The 21,145-nt window shown below is 30.9% G+C and overlaps 1 protein-coding gene and 2 pseudogenes across 1 annotated transcript; all 3 read left to right on the forward strand.

The window, feature by feature from the left end:
- The first annotated feature begins 5,985 nt into the window (after positions 1-5,985).
- On the forward strand, positions 5,986-6,835 carry LOC109008286 (cysteine-rich repeat secretory protein 38-like). The gene has a single exon (XM_035688839.1). It carries the CDS (start codon positions 6,012-6,014, stop codon positions 6,738-6,740), a length of 729 nt encoding a protein of 242 aa, XP_035544732.1. The 5' UTR covers positions 5,986-6,011; the 3' UTR covers positions 6,741-6,835.
- Positions 6,836-11,396: 4,561 nt separating this feature from the next.
- LOC108999159 lies at positions 11,397-12,156 on the forward strand (annotated as a pseudogene).
- Positions 12,157-16,042: 3,886 nt separating this feature from the next.
- Positions 16,043-16,776, forward strand: LOC108996153 (annotated as a pseudogene).
- Positions 16,777-21,145: the final 4,369 nt, after the last annotated feature.

Genomic DNA, 21,145 nt, shown 5'->3' on the forward strand with positions numbered 1-21,145 from the left:
TAAAATATATATATTAATAACATTTTATGGCTTAAAAAATTTTCAACATATTCATTTTGATAAATACATAATACATTAGTATATTAATTACATTTCATTTTAATTAATTAGTATATATTAGTATACTAATGTATATTAGTATTTTAATTACTTTTTATACCCTAATACTAATACTATTAAAACTGAAAAATCGGACCAGAACCAATAAAATCGGAAGTATCAGTTTAAGAGGGTAACCAATGCATATCAGTTCGATCCTAAATTTTGTCCAAAACCAAACCGGACCAGACTGGTTACACTCCTACCGACCTGGGATGAATCTACTGAACTCATGTCCATTTGTTATTATTTCAAGTTGGGACTTTTTATGTTGGCAAAAAAAATAGCAATGGCAGATTTTTTATACTGAACCTCTTAATGAATTGCTATTATTTTTTAAGTTGGGATTGTGCATGTATTGGACAGGATTATAACAAATAAATTATTAATTAATATGTGATTGGTATAATTGTAAAATATGAAAAAATAATTATAAAAAATAAAATAATTATTAAAAAAATAAAATATAATTATTATTTTAGCTAATAAATAGATCATCCAATGTGGAGTTATATCTTGAATAGCAAAAAAAAAAAGGCAAAACATCTACTTTTAGGCAAATTTTGTATTTGTTTTTGCCTAAACCATTGCCAATGCTTAAGTAGTACTTATAACCGTAAATAATAATAATAAAAGTATTGGCTCAGAAAAAGATTATTTTTATAGGCACTTATTTTATTTTTGGTGATCAAACCTTGACACATGATGATGATTTTATTATCAGCTCTTCTACATATAGTCGGTAGTTGCAACAACGGGGGAGTTGTCTGCCACATCAGCCTGCCACTTTGAAAAAAAAAGGAAAACAGACAAAAGTAGAAGAAAAAAGTCGGGTTCGTCTGAGGTATGTACTTTTTATATCCAGCACATTACCATGCTGCCTTCATTCCTTTGTAATCCAAAGCATCAGCTTATTATCCACAGAATACTCCATAATAGGCATTCAAAAACCTTTCATATTCCAAAATATTTTATTTGAAAAAAGCAATAAAAAAAATGAACAAGAACGCAGAAAACCCAACATAGAACGAGCAACATGAAACTGAACCAGACTGAGGACGGATGTCACTAAAAAGAGTTCTTACGACAATGTTTGCTTCTATGCTCTTAGAACTCATATTTAGAGCTAAAACATCGGTTTTGTTCATAGGAGAGCAAAATGTTCTACTTTTTTAAGTAAGTTGCTGACTTTTGCTCTAGCTATATTCCCGTACTCATATTTATAGATCAAGAAGCAAACACTAGCACCTAAATCCTTCACGATCCAGTGGGGGTAAGTCTCTTGAACTACTTCAACTCCTTTCTTTTCCACCAACGATTAATTTCCAAACCCAACAACAACAACAACAAACTTCAACATCCATAGATTTGATTGGCTTAATCTTGAAATGGAGTGAAATTAGAGAGAACACAAAGCACTTCAAACCCAACGAATGGAAAAATATAAACACCCACAGTACCCACATAGAAATGACTACCATTACTACAAATCTGATTTGGGGATCGCAGAAGAGAAGAGAGAGAGAGAGAAAGAGAGGTGGAATCGCTTCTGTGGGAGACAAACCTGAGGCTGGGATGGAATCGTCTTCGACTCAGTGTGGGAGTCAGTTTCTTCATGCGGAAGAAATGCAAAGAGGGAGGGAATTGAGGAGAAGGAAACTGAGGAGGGGGAAGTGCGGCGTGGTTTTAGTTTTCAAACGAAACGCTGTGCTTTATTTTTTCCATATCAATAGCCGTTTGCACCGTTTACGTGACCCGATTGTATTTAGCATTTTACTTTTACTATATTGTTTTTTAGGCCGATCATGACAGTAGATGAAAACCCACCCATTAAGCCTTGTTTGGTTATGTAGTTCAAATGAGATAAGATGTTTTGTCGAAAATTGAATAAAATATTGTAATAATATAAATTTCTAATATCATTTTTGTTTTGAGATTTGAAAAAAATTGAATTATTTATTATATTTTGTGTGAGAGTTTGAGAAAATTGTAATGATTATATGAGATGAAATAAGATGAGATAATTTGACTTTGAGATAAAATGATTTATTTACAAGTTATGGCCCGCCATCAAGTCAGGGCATTGACAATAATTTCATAAAGATGACATCCGTAACAACTGTTTGTTTGGGAATTAAGATGATCTGATTTCATGAAATATTAAAATATTTTATAATTTTCTTCTTAAATATTATTTAAATATAAATATTTTTCAATTTTAAATTTTTAAATTTTTCAAACTTCCAAACAAAATAAAAAAATATTACTTTTTCAAATTTCAAAATAAAAATTATATTAATAATATTTTAACTTATAATATTTTTATTTAACTTTTTGTCTATTATTTTAAAAAACCCAATAAAGCATTTTAACTCAAACCATTATACTATTATTCATAGAATTCTCATCTCATCTCATTTTCCAAATGAGTATAATTAATTTTCTCAGTATGGACACATTAATTAATAATATATTTTTTTTCTTAAAATTCAAACGCACCAAAATTAAACTAAGAGTACTATAAGAATTTTAAAATATTATATCTTATTATTTGATTGTGCAATCGTTGATGTGTTTAAATCTTTACCATTTTTCTTATTGATAATTAATCACCAATTTACATATATATATATATATAAATATTAAAAAGAAGTTAACTCATCACAATTAATTAGACCTACTTAATTTTCATTTAAATCTAAAAATTTCATGAAGCGAGATTGACGGACACATGCAAGAAGTACTGGAGCTTACATGATTACCATTTTAATGCTAATGTCTGCTCGAAATTTTCAGATAGCATTAAAGTCTTAGGGTTATGTTTTTAAGTCTTGAGATATTCTTTTCCTCGTCGAGATATTAATTTTTAGACATAGAACATAAATAAATTACCATGTGAACAAACCCATTGGCCAGCCACTGATCGGATCGAATATCATGTTTGTTGTAATAGTACACGTTCAAATATTCAACGGCCTATTTCTTCAATATTTGTACGTTTTTCCCCCTCGAGAACTTTTAGTCACCATGTTTTAAAAATTAAGATTATATAATTTGATCATTAAGACAAATAAACGAATTTATACAAGCTTGTATATTTTGACATTGTCTGGCCAGCAATCAAATATCCAATATAATATTTGACACGCGGGTGATCGATGACCAAGAACAGATCAAAATGCAGGACCAAGAGAAGGATTACTCTACCATCATCATGTACTTAATTATATACAAATAACTAGATATATATATTATTCAGACAGATCGATCTTGCAGTGAAAAGGAGCAAAAGATAGATCACAGAAATGTATATATCACAATAAATTAAAATTATACGTACGTGACATGTCAGAACCTCATTCGACCATTTCACTTCATTTTTATATCTCGGCCGATCTAATATAATATATATAGTTTCACAGATCATGCTCGTGAGTTCCAATATTTATATTTATGTGGAGAAAGGTTATTGACGACCGGCCAAATTATGGTTTGCTTTCACAAATTCTTCTGTCCATATATATGGAAATTTTTTTTGAATGAAAATGTCATCATTCATTCATTTATCAAGAGAAACTTACATCCATGATCAAATATATGAGGGAATATCCCCATATCAACCATTTGGAACTCTACCAGTACACTACTAGACTGGTCTAAATTTCATTGCAGCTGATACTCTCTACAGACAAATGTCCAAGAGATAACACTCTGCCAAAACAGAGACTTAACCTCACCCTTCATAGAAATGGAGGACTCAACCTCTACGGACAAATCGTACAAGAGACAAACTTTTTTTTTACTATACAATAAAAAAAACAACAAATTAAAAAAGAATAGATTACAGTTTGGACCAACTCCGGAAGACATTGATGGCGCGTGAAGGCAACAAATTTGTCTTTTTTCATGAGCCACAAAAGTTAGATCTGAAGGATCTAGTGGTGGTGATTCTAGTGATCCGACGTGTGTGGCGCATAAGGATCACGTGCAGTTGTGAGAGGCGCGTGAGGACCACACGTGGTGATTTAAGCAAAACCGTCACTATCCTTTGAACAATTTGTGGCTTGAGAGTTTTCTTGTGCTGTATGTATCTCTCAAGAGTTGCCGGAAAACTATAGATCTGACTTTTTCAACCTTGAAAGAAGAAAACTAAACTAAGAAATGAGGGAATGAGAGGGAGAAGAGGGAGGAGAAATGAGAAAGGGGGGAAGGATCTGACGAAACTCAGATCTGGAGACTTTTTTTTTTTAGAGTAAGAGAGAGGGTTCCCCATATATATGGAAATTTAATTGGTCTTTTGTGAATTTTAATAAAAATCCAATGCACCAAAGAACTATACATATACACATAATATTTTTCAACCTTACGAGGATCAGTATTGGACATACGGCCCATGATTGTAGAATTCTCTCTCTCTCTCTCTCTCATACAAAAATATATGCACCATATAATTATAACGTCATGCGGAATACGATTGGGCTGTTTGGATACAGAGGTGATATCATCTCATCTCATCTCATTTTAACTAATAATTTCACTATTATTCACAAATCATCTCAACTTATATCATCTTATCTAACTATCCAAACAGGCCCTATATATGTGTCTTTCAAAGAGGTTGGTCAAGATCAAGACTAATTTGGAGCTGTTTGGAATAACTATAATTAGATGATCATGCATGTATATGACCATATCAAGTAAGTGAATGAAGAGACCGATACTAATTATAAATAAATATAAGTGGATCTTACTCGATAATCTTTTTAATATACAGGATACATGATATCCAATGATTTTTTATTGGATGTAAGCCAACTCGGTCAATAATAGTTTTCTAATTTTTGTGCTTAATTAATTGACCGGGTAATTATTGGATGTATGCCAACTCGGTCAAGATTAGTTTTCTAATCCACCAAAAAGATCATATTAAGCTTCCCTCGGCATCCATTATTAATATCTTCTAGATACATATATTGAAATCTCAAGAATTCTTTTGCAAGCTAAGAATATCTGAGATTACCTCATTACTCAATCGTAATCTAAGTCATAAAATGGTACTAATGCGTACACTATAAGATACGTATGCACTTATTCATATTTGTTGGAGATATTAATATTAAATCAAGAATTTAATTTGATAATAGTGATTTGATATCATCTTGATCTAATTTTCATAATGAAATACTTTCCTTATTTTATCTCATTGTAATTTAAAATTTTCATATGAATAGAGCGAGATTTATGCATTGTATTCAATAACACTTGAGAATACTAAAAATGTAGCCTTCAAAGTGTTTGCTCTCCCTCGTAGCCTCTCTTTTTCATCTCATTTTCTATTATAGATTATGAGTAATCATGTTATATAAAACACGAGTCTTTTATTTTTTAATAGTAGATTTCACTTTTTCTAAAAAAAATTATGAGTAGAATTGCACATCCTAGGACTACAAATGTTATTTCTTATATATTATATTTGTATCTAATATACCACCATAATCTTGAGGAACTTTCATTTTTAATATGCGATCGATCTCTTCGTAATTCTTCCATATATATGTCTTCGCAAACTCGCTATCCAGTACAAGGATTGACGATCGAAGTGATATATAAATATATTTATATATATATAAATATATTTATATATATATTGTGGGATAAGTCGTTGATCATGAGTGTGGTTTTAACTTACCCATATTTTGACTTTTGCAAAGTTCAAACAATGAACGCAGCCTATTTTTGACAATTTCATTCAACTTGAAAAGTTGAGGAAAGAGCTGCCGAACCCATTAATAGTGCGGCCATTACATCTTCCGGCCATAGGGCTAGCTGGTCAGATTTACTATAAATAAGTGCTGCATGGTCCATAGCTTAAACACATGACACAATCTTCATCGCTCATTTCCTTTCCAAAAATGTCTTCCTCACAGTTCACCTCCTCTGTCTACCTGCTAACATTTGCTCTCCTTCTCCAAACCATTTTTGGAGCCAGCCCTCTCTTCCATTTCTGTTCAAGCTCTGAAAACTTCACCACCAATGACCCTTACGAATCAAACCTAAAAAAGCTCTTGGGTAATCTTAACTACCAAACCCCACCCCAGGGCTTTGGTTTTGGTACAGCGGGTCAGCATCCATACCAAACTTATGGGCTTGCTCTTTGTCGCGGTGATGTTGGAGCATCAGACTGCAAGACTTGTGTTAACGAGGCCAGCAACGAAATTCACAAACGCTGCCCATATAACAAAGGTGCAATTATCTGGTACGATAATTGTCTTTTGAAGTACCTCAACAAGGACTTCTTTGGCCAACTCGATAATCAAAACAAGTTCTACATGTGGAACTTGAGAAATGTTAGCAATCCCACCACATTTAACCAACAGACGAGGGGGCTGTTGAACCTACTCGCAAAAGAAGCATCCGCGACCCCAAAACTGTATGCAGTTGGAGAGCAAGAGATTGGAGAATCGAAGAAGCTCTATGGCTTGGCCCAATGCACTAGGGATCTCTCTAGTACTGACTGTTTTAAGTGTCTTGATGGTATTATTGATGAACTTCCTCGTTGTTGTGATGGGAAAGAAGGAGGAAGAGTTGTCAGTGGGAGTTGCAACTTCAGATACGAGATTTACCCCTTCGTCAACACATAGAAGATATATATAAATCATAAGTGTTATTATATATATATATATATATATATATATATCTAGGGTTTCTGAATCTTCTACATGAGGTTCTTAAGCAAAATAAAGTGTGCGTGTATGAATAAGTTTATGACTCTGAATATATTTATATATATATATATATATGTATATATATATATATATATATATATATATATGGAGTACTATGATCACCTCTATTGTACGTTTGTGCTGTTTCAACTCTCCATTGTTCACAAATATTGTTGAATAAAATTTCTGTTTCTTAATTACATATATATGATTTGCTGTGGGAATACATTGATCAATATTAGAATTTAGCTAATGTACTTACTACTTACAATTAGTTAGACCCCAGCTTCTAATAATTAACACAATTAGCAATTAATTATTCATTTTTAGCCTACCAATTAATTTCTATCCTATATATATATATATAATAAAAGATGCTTTAGGGAACCAGGCTAGCTAGGATATATTGTATATATAATCTGCTGCATGTTAAAAAATAAAACGGAAGATATATAATGCATGCCGGCCATACAGGTATATGTTTTTTTAATTTTAATTTAGATTAGGATTTTGCTTCCGAATTCTCGGTCCTATGAGGAAATTAAATTAATGAGAAGACAAAGTAATATCATATGAAAAAATAATTGTTAATTTGAAGCCGCGTGCATGTTTGAAATACTATTTTTATAAAGATCATAATTACAACCACTAATTAAAAGAGTTTGTTATAATTGGCATGGGTTAATCACAAAAAAATATCCTCATGAGGATACAACAAGAAAATCACCATGCAGTATGCATGCATATAGATATTCTGAAGTTTTCCTTCAATCTTTCTATATATATATATATATATATAGATAGATCGAATATCGTATATTTGACTGAAATAAGATCAAGATGAAAAAATAAGAAAAAAATCATGCATGGAATTAAATATTATATTTATAGAAAAAGAAGTGGTACACAAATTTTCAACTTTCGATTTTAATTTCAAGTGGCACTTGAGGCTGATCGATACTTTAAACCAGATAGGAGATGACATTCAAAATACCTCCCCTAGCTAGCTAGCTTTGACTCAACCATATTGTGGCTCAGTTTCATGATGCGAAAGTAATTCCACATTAATGATTCGTTTAAAGTACTAGTTACTGTGCTCAACTTTATTTAATTAAACCGGCCAATTATCTGTGCGTGCACATGCATGCCCAACTATATTGCACATCATGACGCAGATGCTGACATATATATATATATATATATATATATATATTAGCGGTTGGGCAATGTGCGAGACACATTTGTCCGGTTGAAAAATAACTTATTTTATAAAATATAAATATGTTTTGGGTTAAAAAAAAAAAACGTAATCATAAGTAAAATAAGTAATATATAGAGAATTTTTTATAAATTCAATTTTTGCACCTAATAAGTGAAAAGAAATGTGGAGAATTTTTATGATAGTGATAGTACTTCACTGCATAAATCGAAACAATCCAACCGAAAAAAAAAAAAAAAAGTGGTAAAATGAAAGGTTGGATTTAAATCTTAAAAATTTTAATGTACCAGCAGCAGCCTCGTCCTTCAAAAAAAACACACGTAGACATCATATCCTTAGATATGATTTGAATCGATGTATTAATAGTAGTGACATAGTTTGTGAATAGTAATATATAAAATTATTTGGATTAAGATGTTTTATTTGATTTTAGAAAATGAGAGAAAAAAAGTTAAAATAAAAATATTATAAAAGTTAAAATATTATTGGAATATAATTTTTTAATGTAATTGTTGTTTTAAAATTTAAAAAATTTATATTTAAGAAAATTGTAATGATTAGATTAACAAATTAAAAAATATTTTATATTTAAATAATATTTTAAAAAATATATAAAAGTTTCTGAAAACCTAAGAATCTATTAATCTCTTCCTTGAACTCAATAATTTTGTTTGGGAAGAGATAGATTGTCAATTCCCTCCTGACCTAATGATGTTGTAAATTTTTTATTTTTTTAAAAATGTTTATGATGATTAAAAAAATACATGAAAAAAATAAAAGAAAAATAAAAAAATGAAATACACATTCATGACATATTTTCAGGTTACTTTTTTATTAGTTGTAGCAGTTCTCTTTAGTTAATTAAGAATATTATCATATTTAAATTATATTAAAACTCTTAATTATTTATATAGTTATAATTTTTTAAAAATATTTAACAAAATTTCATTATTTATTTAATGATGAAATATTAGTATTTTATACATGGCTTGGTTATTTTGAAATTAGTGGTACTTGTGTAAAATCCTGTATGGCGTAAGATTTTCTAATTGATAAAAAAAAAGTACGTTTGTCACATCTGTCAAATTGAAGAAAAAAATAAAGTGTAATTTCAAATATTAAAATAGTCTAATATATAAGAATAAAATTATTATTTATTTATGTTCATCATTTATTATGAATTTTAAATTATATTAAAAATTCAAATTAATTAGATAGTTTTTTTTCTCTTAAAAATGTACTGTAAAATTTTATCATTTATTTAATGATAAAAAATTAGTATTTTATAAATTAAAGTTGATTTTTAGTATATGATATAATAAACAGTAATAGGATATGCGAAAAAAACATGCGGAAAAAAAAAACTTCTTTATTGATCATTTAAAACTCAAAAATTAATATTTTTTCCACTTTTTCTTTCTTCTTCTCTCTCATTTCCTATGCACGATTGCGGTATTACGTCACATATTGGCATTTACACGGACAAAAAAAAAAAAAAAACTGATTTAGATTTACTGTTCACGATGAACAGTAATGAACAGTAAATTATAGGCGCTTTTAAGTATAGGCCAGATATATGACTGGAAAAGAGAAATATTTAAGTATAAAAAAATTATATAAAAAGAAATTTACAAACTGACGTGATTTGATATGATGCGTCAAATTATAACGTTATTTTTATTATAAAATAGATCTAATATATATATGTTATAAAATCACATCAATTTATATATTTATTTTTATATAATCTCTTTGTGTCTATATTAGTATCTCTAGATCATGGCCAGCTAGCCAACAAACATTAAAATTCTGACCACGATATATACAGATATATATGGATCGAAGACGAATGACGAATATTGGAAAGTGACTAAATAAGCTGGATGGTGATCCAGTTATCATGTATATAAAAATCATGTCAAGACTGTCTAGAAGCTGCATGTAGACATGTCTCCACTTAGAAGCTTGAAGCTGGTCAACTTAGCCGCAAAGGGGCGATAATGAAAAACGACCAATTTAAAAAAAAAAAAAAAAAAAAACTCTTCTAGCTACTCCTGATGATCATCATGAAGAAAAGGGAGGGCTAGCTAGCGCTCGCCCCAAACCTTTTTTTACGACATCTCATTGACATGAATCGACCGATGATCATATGATTAATTGCATATAATATATGCCTAGCTAACTAGTTATCCGATCGATGGCTAATATATATTTAAGCACAATATTCCATTGCAAATTAATACACCTAATGCATGCTCAGTCGACATTTCAATGAGCTAGTTCTCTCTATTAATTGAATATCTATTTTCAAGCACATGACGGCACGCCAACATAATAGACTTTCCGTGACAGACAAATTTGCATTCCTACGTATTTATCTCCCCATATATCTATATATATATATATATATATAACAAACAGATCAATCACTAGAATCAAATCATGTGGTGTAGATATTCGACATACGCCCACAAAAGTGGCCTGAAGCAAGGTCCAATTAAATGAATCAGATCGAGCCCTAAAATTCTCGCGTACGTGATAATATATATATATATATATATACATACATATATAGTTCAATTAACATTAAACAATTAAGTGGTATTCATTGATTTCTAGAAACATTTACCAGTCCAAAAACAACTTAATTGATAGGTTAGGATCCATAGTTTTACAATCTTCTTTCTGGCTCGTTTGGTTATACAGATAAGATGAGATTATGAGATGAAATAAAAGTTAAAAATAAAATAAAATAATATTGTTAGAATATTATTTTTTAATATTATTTTTATTTTAAATTTTGAAAAAGTTGAATTGTTTATAATTATATTTTGTGTGAGAATTTAAAAAAATTGTAATAATTATATGAAATAATTTGGTTTTGTAAAACCAGCCCAGCCTACCAATTATCACCACTACGTCACAGAATTTATAAATACAAACTTTTTCTTGAACTAATTAATTAATGTCCCCGAAAAATGTAAGGTGGTGATGCATTATGAATAATAGTCAGAATAGCATATATGAAGCGTCGTCACTCGTGCGGGATCTGATCAACTCTTCAACAAGAACTTTCTATCTTAAATGGTCAACCGATTTTTCATCTTCTATACTTTATTACAGTCCATATAAATATATATGAGGTTGACCAAGCGAAGTTTTAGCATGCCCATGCAATTTGACTATTGCATGCCGACATCTTGTCAACTTGTACAGTTATACATGAAGATCAAGAGAAGTCAGCCGGCCTTTTAGCCCTATGAATAAACGTTATGATCAGAATTAAACTTCAACAAATTATATATAAATATCCTTGCTAGATCTGATAATTACGTACGAACCTTCCAAAAATCATGTCTTCCTCACATATTGAGTTCACCTCCTCCATATACCTGATCCTCATGACTTTCGCCCTCCTTCTCCAAACCATTGTTGGAGCCACCCCTCTCTACCATTTCTGCTCAACCTCTCAGAACTTTACAAGCAATGACCCATACGAATCAAACCTAAAAAAGCTCGAGTGTTCTGTACTACAAAACTCCTCCTCAGGGTTTTGCTCTTGCTTCTTTGGGTAAGTATCAATACCAAACTCACGGTCTTGCTCTCTGTCGAGGTGATGTTAATGCCACGGAATGCATGACTTGTGTTAACGAGGCCAGCAACGAAATTCACAAACGCTGCCCATATAATGAAGGTGCAATTATCTGGTACGATAATTGTCTTTTGAAGTACATGAACAAAGATTTCTTCGGCCAGATCGATAACGAAAACAAGTTCTACATGTTGAACGTGAGAAATGTAAGTATTAATCCCAAAGTATTTAACCAAAAAGCCAGGGATTTGTTGAGCCGACTTTCCAAGGAAGCGTCTGGCACCCCAAAACTGTATGCAGTTGGAGAGGGAGAGATGGGAGATCAATCGAAGAAACTCTACGGTTTGGCACAATGCACAAGGGACCTTTCGAGCACTAATTGTTTCAAGTGTCTTGAGGGTGCAATTGATGAACTTCCTCGGTGTTGTGATGGGAAAGAAGGAGGGAGGGTAGTTGGGGGAAGCTGTAATATTAGATACGAGATTTACCCATTCGTTAATAAATTAATTATTAGTTATTAATTAATAGATCATTTTTTACCAAGTAATACTAGCTAGGGATCCCACTGATCATGCTCCTGCTCCCATTTTTTATTTATTTTTACTTAATGATTAAGAAAATGTTATTTAATCATATTGTAAATTTTTTTTTTTTTTAATACATGCTCTATCTCTAGAGTTTAATTAAATAGAATCTTCTGTATATTACAAATGTACGAAATAAAACAAGTTCTAAATTTTAGGGACAATTAGTACTACTGGTTGAATTACCAGTCATATTTTCACTTATATTTTCAACCAATCAGATAGTACCTCAATATGTACTCATACTGTGTAAACTACGTACGTACGTACTACAACAGAATACCAAGAATTCTTTTACACGTTTCTTTTTCTCCCTTCTGTTTCTTGCTGCTCTGTTTTCTGATATGGTATGATCAGAGCAATAAGCTAATTTGATGTACGTCTGAAATCTTATTTTCCTTTCTTTGTAAATGGCTCTTTTCAATCCTTGTGAGGATTCTTCTACTCCGTATTTCCTTGAGAACCCACGCACCATTCTTGTTACTTAGCCTCTATCTGGCGAGAATTATCATACATGGAAACATTATGGTGGCTTCTTGGTTGTTAAACTCTGTTTCGAAAGAATTGGCATCGAGCAATGTCTTCATCACCCAGCCAAAGGCAGTATGGGATGACTTGAAAGAAAGGTTTTCACAAACCAATGGCCCTCGCATTTGTCAGTTGAAATAAAAAATTGCTGAATTTGTTCAAGATCAACAATCTGTAAGTGCTTACTACACTTGACTCAAGGGTTTGTGGGATGAACTAAGCATTTACCAGTCTTCTCAAATCTACACTTGTGGTTGTACTTGTGGTGCAACGAGGAATGTTGTAGAGGCTCATCAACAAGAATATGTTATGAAATTCTTTGTGGGGCTTAATGAATCTTTCAACAATGTATGTGCCCAAATAATATTGCAAGATCCACTGCCTATTGACCGTTTTTCACGGAGCCATTCGTGAGAATGAGTATATCGCTTAAGTGTTCTTGAAGTGGTCTACCAATCTTATTCATCACGTTCATAACTGATTCCATAAAAATAGAATCACGTGGGACACGTAACACACCATTATTTATAGGAGATTAGTTGGCCATCTGTTTACCTCACCATTACCAAACCTAGTCTAGCATATTCAGTACAAGTCCTAAGTCAGCTTATAGACAAGCCCTCACAATCTCATATGACAGCTGCTCAACGAGTCTTAAGGTATTTGAAATCAACTCCAGGACAAGGCATTTTTTTATAAGTTTCATCCAATTGTCATCTTAAGGCATTTAGTGATTCAGATTAGGCATCATGTGTGGATACTCGAAGGTCAGTCACAGGATTTTGTATGTTCCTTGGGGATTCCATCATCTCTTGAAAGTCAAAGAAACAAACTACTATATCTCGCTCCTCAACTGAAACAGAATACAGGGCTTTAGCTTCCACTTCATGTGAGATTATATGACTTATTTCTCCCCTTAAAGATTTTGGCATCCAACATAATCAACCATCCCTTTTGTTTTGTGACAATCAAGCTACATTACTCATTGCAGCAAATCCTTTATTCTATGAAAGAACAAACCATATAAAAATTGATTGCCACCTAGTTTAAGACAAAGTACTTTCTGGAGTAGTTAAACCACTACATGTTTCTTCTGTAAACCAGCTAGTAAATTAACTAAAGCTCTTCCTTGTACACAATTCAGATCACTTTTTTCTAAGATGGGTGTGTTGAATATACACAATCCATCTTGAGGGGGAGTGTTAATTAGAATTACTAGTCATATTTTCACTTATATTTTCAACGAATCAGATAGTACCTCAATGTGTATATAAACCCCTACTCATGATAGTACTGTGTAAACTACTAAAACAGAATATCAAGAATTCTTTTACATGTTTCTTTTTCGCCCTTCCGTTTCTTGCATTAATACTGCGTTTTGTGTGTGTGTGTATATATTATCATCATGTTTTGCCTGTCTAATTCATAGATTATTGAATAAAATTTAGTTCTTTCGTTCATTAATGTGATTGGCCATTAGATTATATCCAAGGTACCATTATTTAGGGAAAATTAATTAAGCTTCATCGAGCATTTTCAAAATTCAATTATATTGTATGTGTTATCATGCAGTCTCCCCCCGCGTTTAAAGCTTATAACAGCAATGGGATCATGTGAATTAAACAAGTACTAGTTCTCTTGAAAACGAGTTTTTTCTTGCTTAAATATTAGTGGCCTGGGACTAATATTTAAGCTTCCGTTCTATATCAGAAGTAGTAGTACTATATATATCTTAGTTCTAAGTACTATCATGACGAACGTACAAGTACTCTTGGCCCTTGGGCATATTGGGCATGGGATCCAATATATAGTACTATCATGACGAACGTACGAGATGAGATGATAAATTTTTAAAATTTTTTATTATTTTATTTTTAAACATCACTAAAACACAAATTATTATATATTTTGTAAACTTTAAAACAAAACACAGAAATCAATACAATATTTTAAAACTTTAAAGCAAAAATAATATTCAAATATTATATTCAAATAATATTTTAATTTTATAATATTTTTAATCAACTTTTTCTCTCTCATTTACTAAAAATTAATAAAATATTAATTTAACTCAAACCATTTATGAATGGACGAATTTATTCTTATTAACATAACAAATTATTTTATTACTATTTACATAATTCTAGTACTCAAGTGTCCAAACCAGCCCATATTAAGGTTCCAATGCTACAAGTGTTACTAACTACTGCTAATGTGTTATGTATATAGCAAGGTGGCCGGTGATGATAGGCCTACAAACAAATTCCCCTACAAAAGTATTCTTCGATAAAATATGAATTTATTAATAAAAATTGGAGACTTGAAAGGAAGGTAAAAATTAGTGATCCATAGGGTCCGGAAAATAAGCCCACGAAATAAGGTGAATGCAGGAAAGTATTCCTACAAGCCCACAGTACTATTAATCTAGCTAAAATAAAGGTCTAAGGTGCCGTTTGTTTTCGTAGATAAATTTTTATAGATAAGATGTTATGAATTGAAATTAAAATTAAAAATTAAATAAAATATTATTAAAATATATTTTTTAATTTTTTTTTAGATTTAAAAATATTAAATTATTTATTTAATTTTATGTAAAAATTTAAAAAAATTATAATAATTAAATAAGATAAAATAAAATGACTTGATTATAAAAACAATCTAGACCTAAATGATTTCCAGAAGCATTTACCCGGCCAACGATCGGCTTTGCTTGATATATAATAATATATATAGTACTTTTACAACCTTATGCTGCTTTCGATCTTTTTCCGCAAAACGTTAACTTGATTTTCCTGAACTTCTCACGGTACTCGGCCAACAACATGGACCGTGCAGTTCTGCCTTGAAATGATCAAAGATTCAAAAGTACTACTCTTCTCTCTTCAACAACTAGTACTTACTCGTTCAAGAAATAATATATATATATATATATATATGCATATATTAATCTCACACGTAATTAATGTTATAGAACTCTCTTAATCTTATATATATATATATATATATATATATATATATATATATATATATATTAGAATCCAATGCTAGGCATGCAGGTTGATGAAGTGCTGCTTCAGAATACCCATTTTTTAAAGACTCCCCAATTCTTGTGATGAACTGGAACACTTCTTCAGAAGAGGAAAGTCAGCTCGGATCCCCTTTTAACTTTTCCACGGAGTAGATATTCATGCTGAGATAGCTATAAATATATGACGAAACTTAAGCCCATACATATCATCGATCGATCGACTTGCCTATCTAGCTCTGTGCTTAACTTCCTTCCAAAAAGATAAAAATGTCTTCCTCGCAGTTCACCTCCTCTATCTACCTGCTCACTTTTGCTCTTCTCCTCCAAACCATATTCGGAGCCAGCCCTCTCTACCATGTCTGTTCCAGCTCTCAGAATTTCACAAGCAATGCCCTTATGAATCAAACCTCAAAAAGCTCTTGAGTTATCTGCACTACAAAACCCCTCCACAGGGTTTTGGCCTTGGTTCAGTTGGAAAGTTTGATCAATACCAAACTCACGGTCTTGCTCTCTGTGGCGGTGATGTTAATTCCACGGAATGCAAAACTTGTGTGAACGAGGCCAGCAACGAAATCCACAAACGCTGCCCGTATAATGAAGGTGCAATTATCTGGTACGATAATTGTCTTTTGAAGTACTCGAACAAAGATTTCTTCGGCCAAATCGATAATGAAAGCAGGTTCTACTTGTTGAATGTGAGAAATGTTAGTGAGCCTGAAGTATTCAACCAGAAAGCCAGGGATTTGTTGAGCCAACTAGCCAAGGAGGCGTCGACTGTGGTTCCCAAAATGTATGCAGTTGGAGAGGTAGAGCTCGGAGAATGGACGAAACTCTACGGATATGCGCAGTGCACAAGAGACCTTTCGAGCATGAATTGTTTCAAGTGTCTTGAGGATGCGATTGGTGAACTTCCTAGTTGCTGCAATGGCAAAGAAGGAGGGAGGGTTGTTGGTGGAAGCTGTAATATTAGATATGAGATTTACCCATTCTTTAGTGCTTAGATTAATATTCTTTAATTAACCAATTATATATATATATATATATATATTATATTATATATATATATATATATTATAAATAAGGTTAAATGATATATATTATTGAATAAAATTTCCTTCTGATCTTTCATTGATCATGTGATTATGGTGAGAATTACAAGTATGCACTATAAGAAAAATAAATATTTATGACGGATTATTTGCGATAAAAATAGACTTATTTTAATAAGAAATAATCATTTTCGTCGGATATAACTGGTCACAAATAAATAATTTTCTTATAATGACGTTAATTAGTTTAACAACATATAATTAGCAGCCTTATATATAATTAATATCTAAATATTATATAGTACTTTTCAGTGAAAGAAGTTAGATCAGCTGACCAATACTATGAAATATTTATCAAATCCCAATATCCTCGCTAGTTGCTAGCTATTCAATTCATTTGTGTTATAGCTACGAAGAGATTACATAAAAATAAATTAATCATATAGACTGATGTGATTTCACATAATCTATTATATTTTATTTTTACAATAAAAGTAATATGATTAGTTACGTAAAATCACATCAATTTGTGAGATTACATTTTTATGTAATCTCTTTGTGGATAGAATATTTTTCTTTATTCAATGACTTCGGGATTTACTCTATCCCTTTTAGGAGGATGATATATATATATATATATATATATATATATATATATAATTTATATATATAGGGTGGATGGACCTACGGATGAGTGCTTTAAACCTCAGTACTGGACTTGAAAGCTGCATTTTAATGGCCTTCAATATCTGATCTCTCTTCAATTAGGTCGATTGTCATATTGTCTTCACATGTAAGCTGCTTTAGTTGCACGCAGGGGCCGGAAAGAATATGCCTACGCACTGTCTCTATTCTTATCTTTACTCCCAACACAATTAAGCATATATGTATATATATATATATATATATATACATATATATATATATATACACGGGAATGAAAATTAAAGGTAAAATGATCAATAAGCAGCTAGCTGTTTAAAATTGTTTAGAAAAAAAAAAATAATAATAATAAAAAAAAAAAAACTAGCTGTTTAAAACAAAAGATGACGATGCCAATGCCGATGCCATAATATTCCATACATACACTAGTACCATATATAAATATCCATTATATATGCATGCGTTCGATTGAGATGCTAGCTAGCTATATATATATTGCTGTTTTTTCTTTTCTTTTTTGGTAATTCCTTCGCGAGAATTAGCGCGGCTAGCTAGTGCATGAGTTGCATGCGGATGATCATATAACTTGCAAACGATTGTAATAAGCTTAATTATTATCAGAATATACAGAAAGAATGTATATAAGGTCATTATACGTTATTATAAATAGCTGTTGATCTTCATGTAACTTCAATTTGCCATATTTATTCTCCAAATAATTTGCCATGGTGATCATCAATATTATTATTATTAATTTACAAAGTTCCAAAATATAATGTCACACATAGTAGTTATGGTGGTTACAATTTAATGCAGCTGCTTAATCACGTTAAAACTAATTACAATTTTAATTAATTAATTAATTAACTATGATTAGGTGATGAATATATTACTCATATATATATATATATATCATGAGTACTTGGTCCTGCTAATCACCGCGTGAGGACCACACGCGGTGATTTAAGCAAAACCGTCACTATCCTTCGAACAATTTGTGGCTTGAGAGTTTTCTTGTGCTGTATGTATCTCTCAAGAGTTGCCGGAAAACTATAGATCTGACTTTTTCAACCTTGAAAGAAGAAAACTAAACTAAGAAATGAGGAAATAAAGAGGGAGGAGAAATGAGAAAGGGGGGAAGGATCTGACGAAACTCAGATCTGGAGACTTTTTTTTTTTAGAGTGAGAGAGAGGGTTCCCCATATATATGGAAATTTAATTGGTCTTTTGTGAATTTTAATAAAAATCCAATGCACCAAAGAACTATACATATACACATAATATTTTTCAACCTTACGAGGATCAGTATTGGACATACGGCCCATGATTGTAGAATTCTCTCTCTCTCTCTCTCTCTCTCTCTCTCTCTCATACAAAAATATATGCACCATATAATTTTAACGTCATGCGGAATACGATTAGGCTGTTTGGATACAGAGGTGATGTCATCTCATCTCATCTCATTTTAACTAATAATTTCACTATTATTCACAAATCATCTCAACTCATATCATCTTATCTAACTATCCAAACGGGCCCTATATATGTGTCTTTCAAAGAGGTTGGTCAAGATCAAGACTAATTTGGAGCTGTTTGGAATAACTATAATTAGATGATCATGCATGTATATGACCATATCAAGTAAGTGAATGAAGAGACCGATACTAATTATAAATAAATATAAGTGGATCTTACTCGATAATCTTTTTAATATACAGGATACATGATATCCAATGATTTTTTATTGGATGTAAGCCAACTCGGTCAATAATAGTTTTCTAATTTTTGTGCTTAATTAATTGACCGGGTAATTATTGGATGTATGCCAACTCGGTCAAGATTAGTTTTCTAATCCACCAAAAAGATCATATTAAGCTTCCCTCGGCATCCATTATTAATATCTTCTAGATACATATATTTGAAATCTCAAGAATTTTTTTGTAGGCTAAGAATATCTGAGATCATCTCATTACTCAAACGCAATCTAAGTCATAAAATGGTATTAATGCGTACACTATAAGATACGTATGCACTTATTTATATTTGTTGGAGATATTAATATTAAATCAAGAATTTAATTTGATAATAATGATTTGATATCATCTTGATCTAATTTTCATAATGAGATACTTTCCTTATTTTATCTCATTGTAATTTAAAATTTTCATATGAATGGAGCGAGATTTATGCATTGTATTCAATAACACTTGAGAATAATAAAAATATAGCCTTCAAAGTGTTTGCTCTCCCTCGAAGCCTCTCTTTTTCATCTCACTTTCTATTATATATTATGAGTAATCATGTTATATATAACACTGTGTCCTTTATTTTTTAATAATAGATTTCACTTTTTTTTTTAAAAAAATTATGAGTAGACTTGCACATCCTAAGACTACAAATGTTATTTCTTATATATTACATTTGTATCTAATATACCACCATAATCTTGAGGAACTTTCATTTTTAATATGCGATCGATCTCTTCGTAATTCTTGATCCATATATATGCCGTCGCAAACTCACTATCCAGTACGAGGATTGACGATCGAAGTGATAAATATATATATTTATATATATATTTATATATACTAGCGGTGAAGCTACGTGCAAGGCACGTTTGCTCTGTATTTAATTGTTCTAAAATATAAACATATAATGTAGAAGAAGAGAATTTAATGATAAGGTCTATGAGGATAATATAGATTATTCTAATTAGAAACTACTAATTTAAATAGCAATAAGTTTAAACAAACAATAGGTTTAAGCAAGTTTGGAAAACAAACTATAGGTCTATGAGGATATTCAAGGTCTATATTAGACAATAATCTATATATTTAGAGTTAGTATTGTATTTGGTGGATGGAGAATGGAAATTCAGAATGTACTACCAACAAATATAAAAACTAAGAATTTTTTAGTATGAATTCAAGATGAAGAAGGTCAAAACCAAAAACTTACAATGAAATCAACTCTTTAAACGAATAGAAGGAAACAATAAATTTTGAAATCCATGAGAATGTTATATTTTATTTGTAGACTTTTATATATACATCACTATATACTCATGATGATGCAAGGTCATAAACATTTTCAATCAAAATATATGTTTGAACAAACAAAAAACAACCATTGAAATAGATACATTCAGAGCATTGTTACCTTGGTACTATTAGAAATAGACGAAAGAAATCCAACCAAGTTAGCAAACTCAACCAAGCTGCAAAAAATGGAGAATAATAATTAGAAATGCACCACCAACAAAAATTATATGACTTTTTTAGTTTGAATTGCAGACGAAAAATGTATAAATCAAAAACTCACAACCGAATCAACTATTTAAACAAATAAAAGGGAGCAACAAATTTTGAAATTTTTTAGAACGTTATATTTTGTCTGCAGACTCTTATATATATACTACTATATGTTCATTTGAATCATTAAATAATTAATCATATTAACATCACTTATGAAGATAATTGGAAAGAAGAAATTTTGATAATAGAAGAGTAATGTATTTTAAAACCAATAATTAAATAAACATAAACGTAAGCCGGTTTGGCGTACATTATTCTATACTATTTCACTTTATTCACAACCCACTCAAACCCTGTGTCAACTAAGAAAGCCTCTTTTTTATTGCCTAGCCTTGGATTTTTTT

The sequence above is a fragment of the Juglans regia genome, chromosome 3 (genome assembly GCF_001411555.2).
Source record: "Juglans regia cultivar Chandler chromosome 3, Walnut 2.0, whole genome shotgun sequence".
NCBI lineage: Eukaryota > Viridiplantae > Streptophyta > Magnoliopsida > Fagales > Juglandaceae > Juglans > Juglans regia.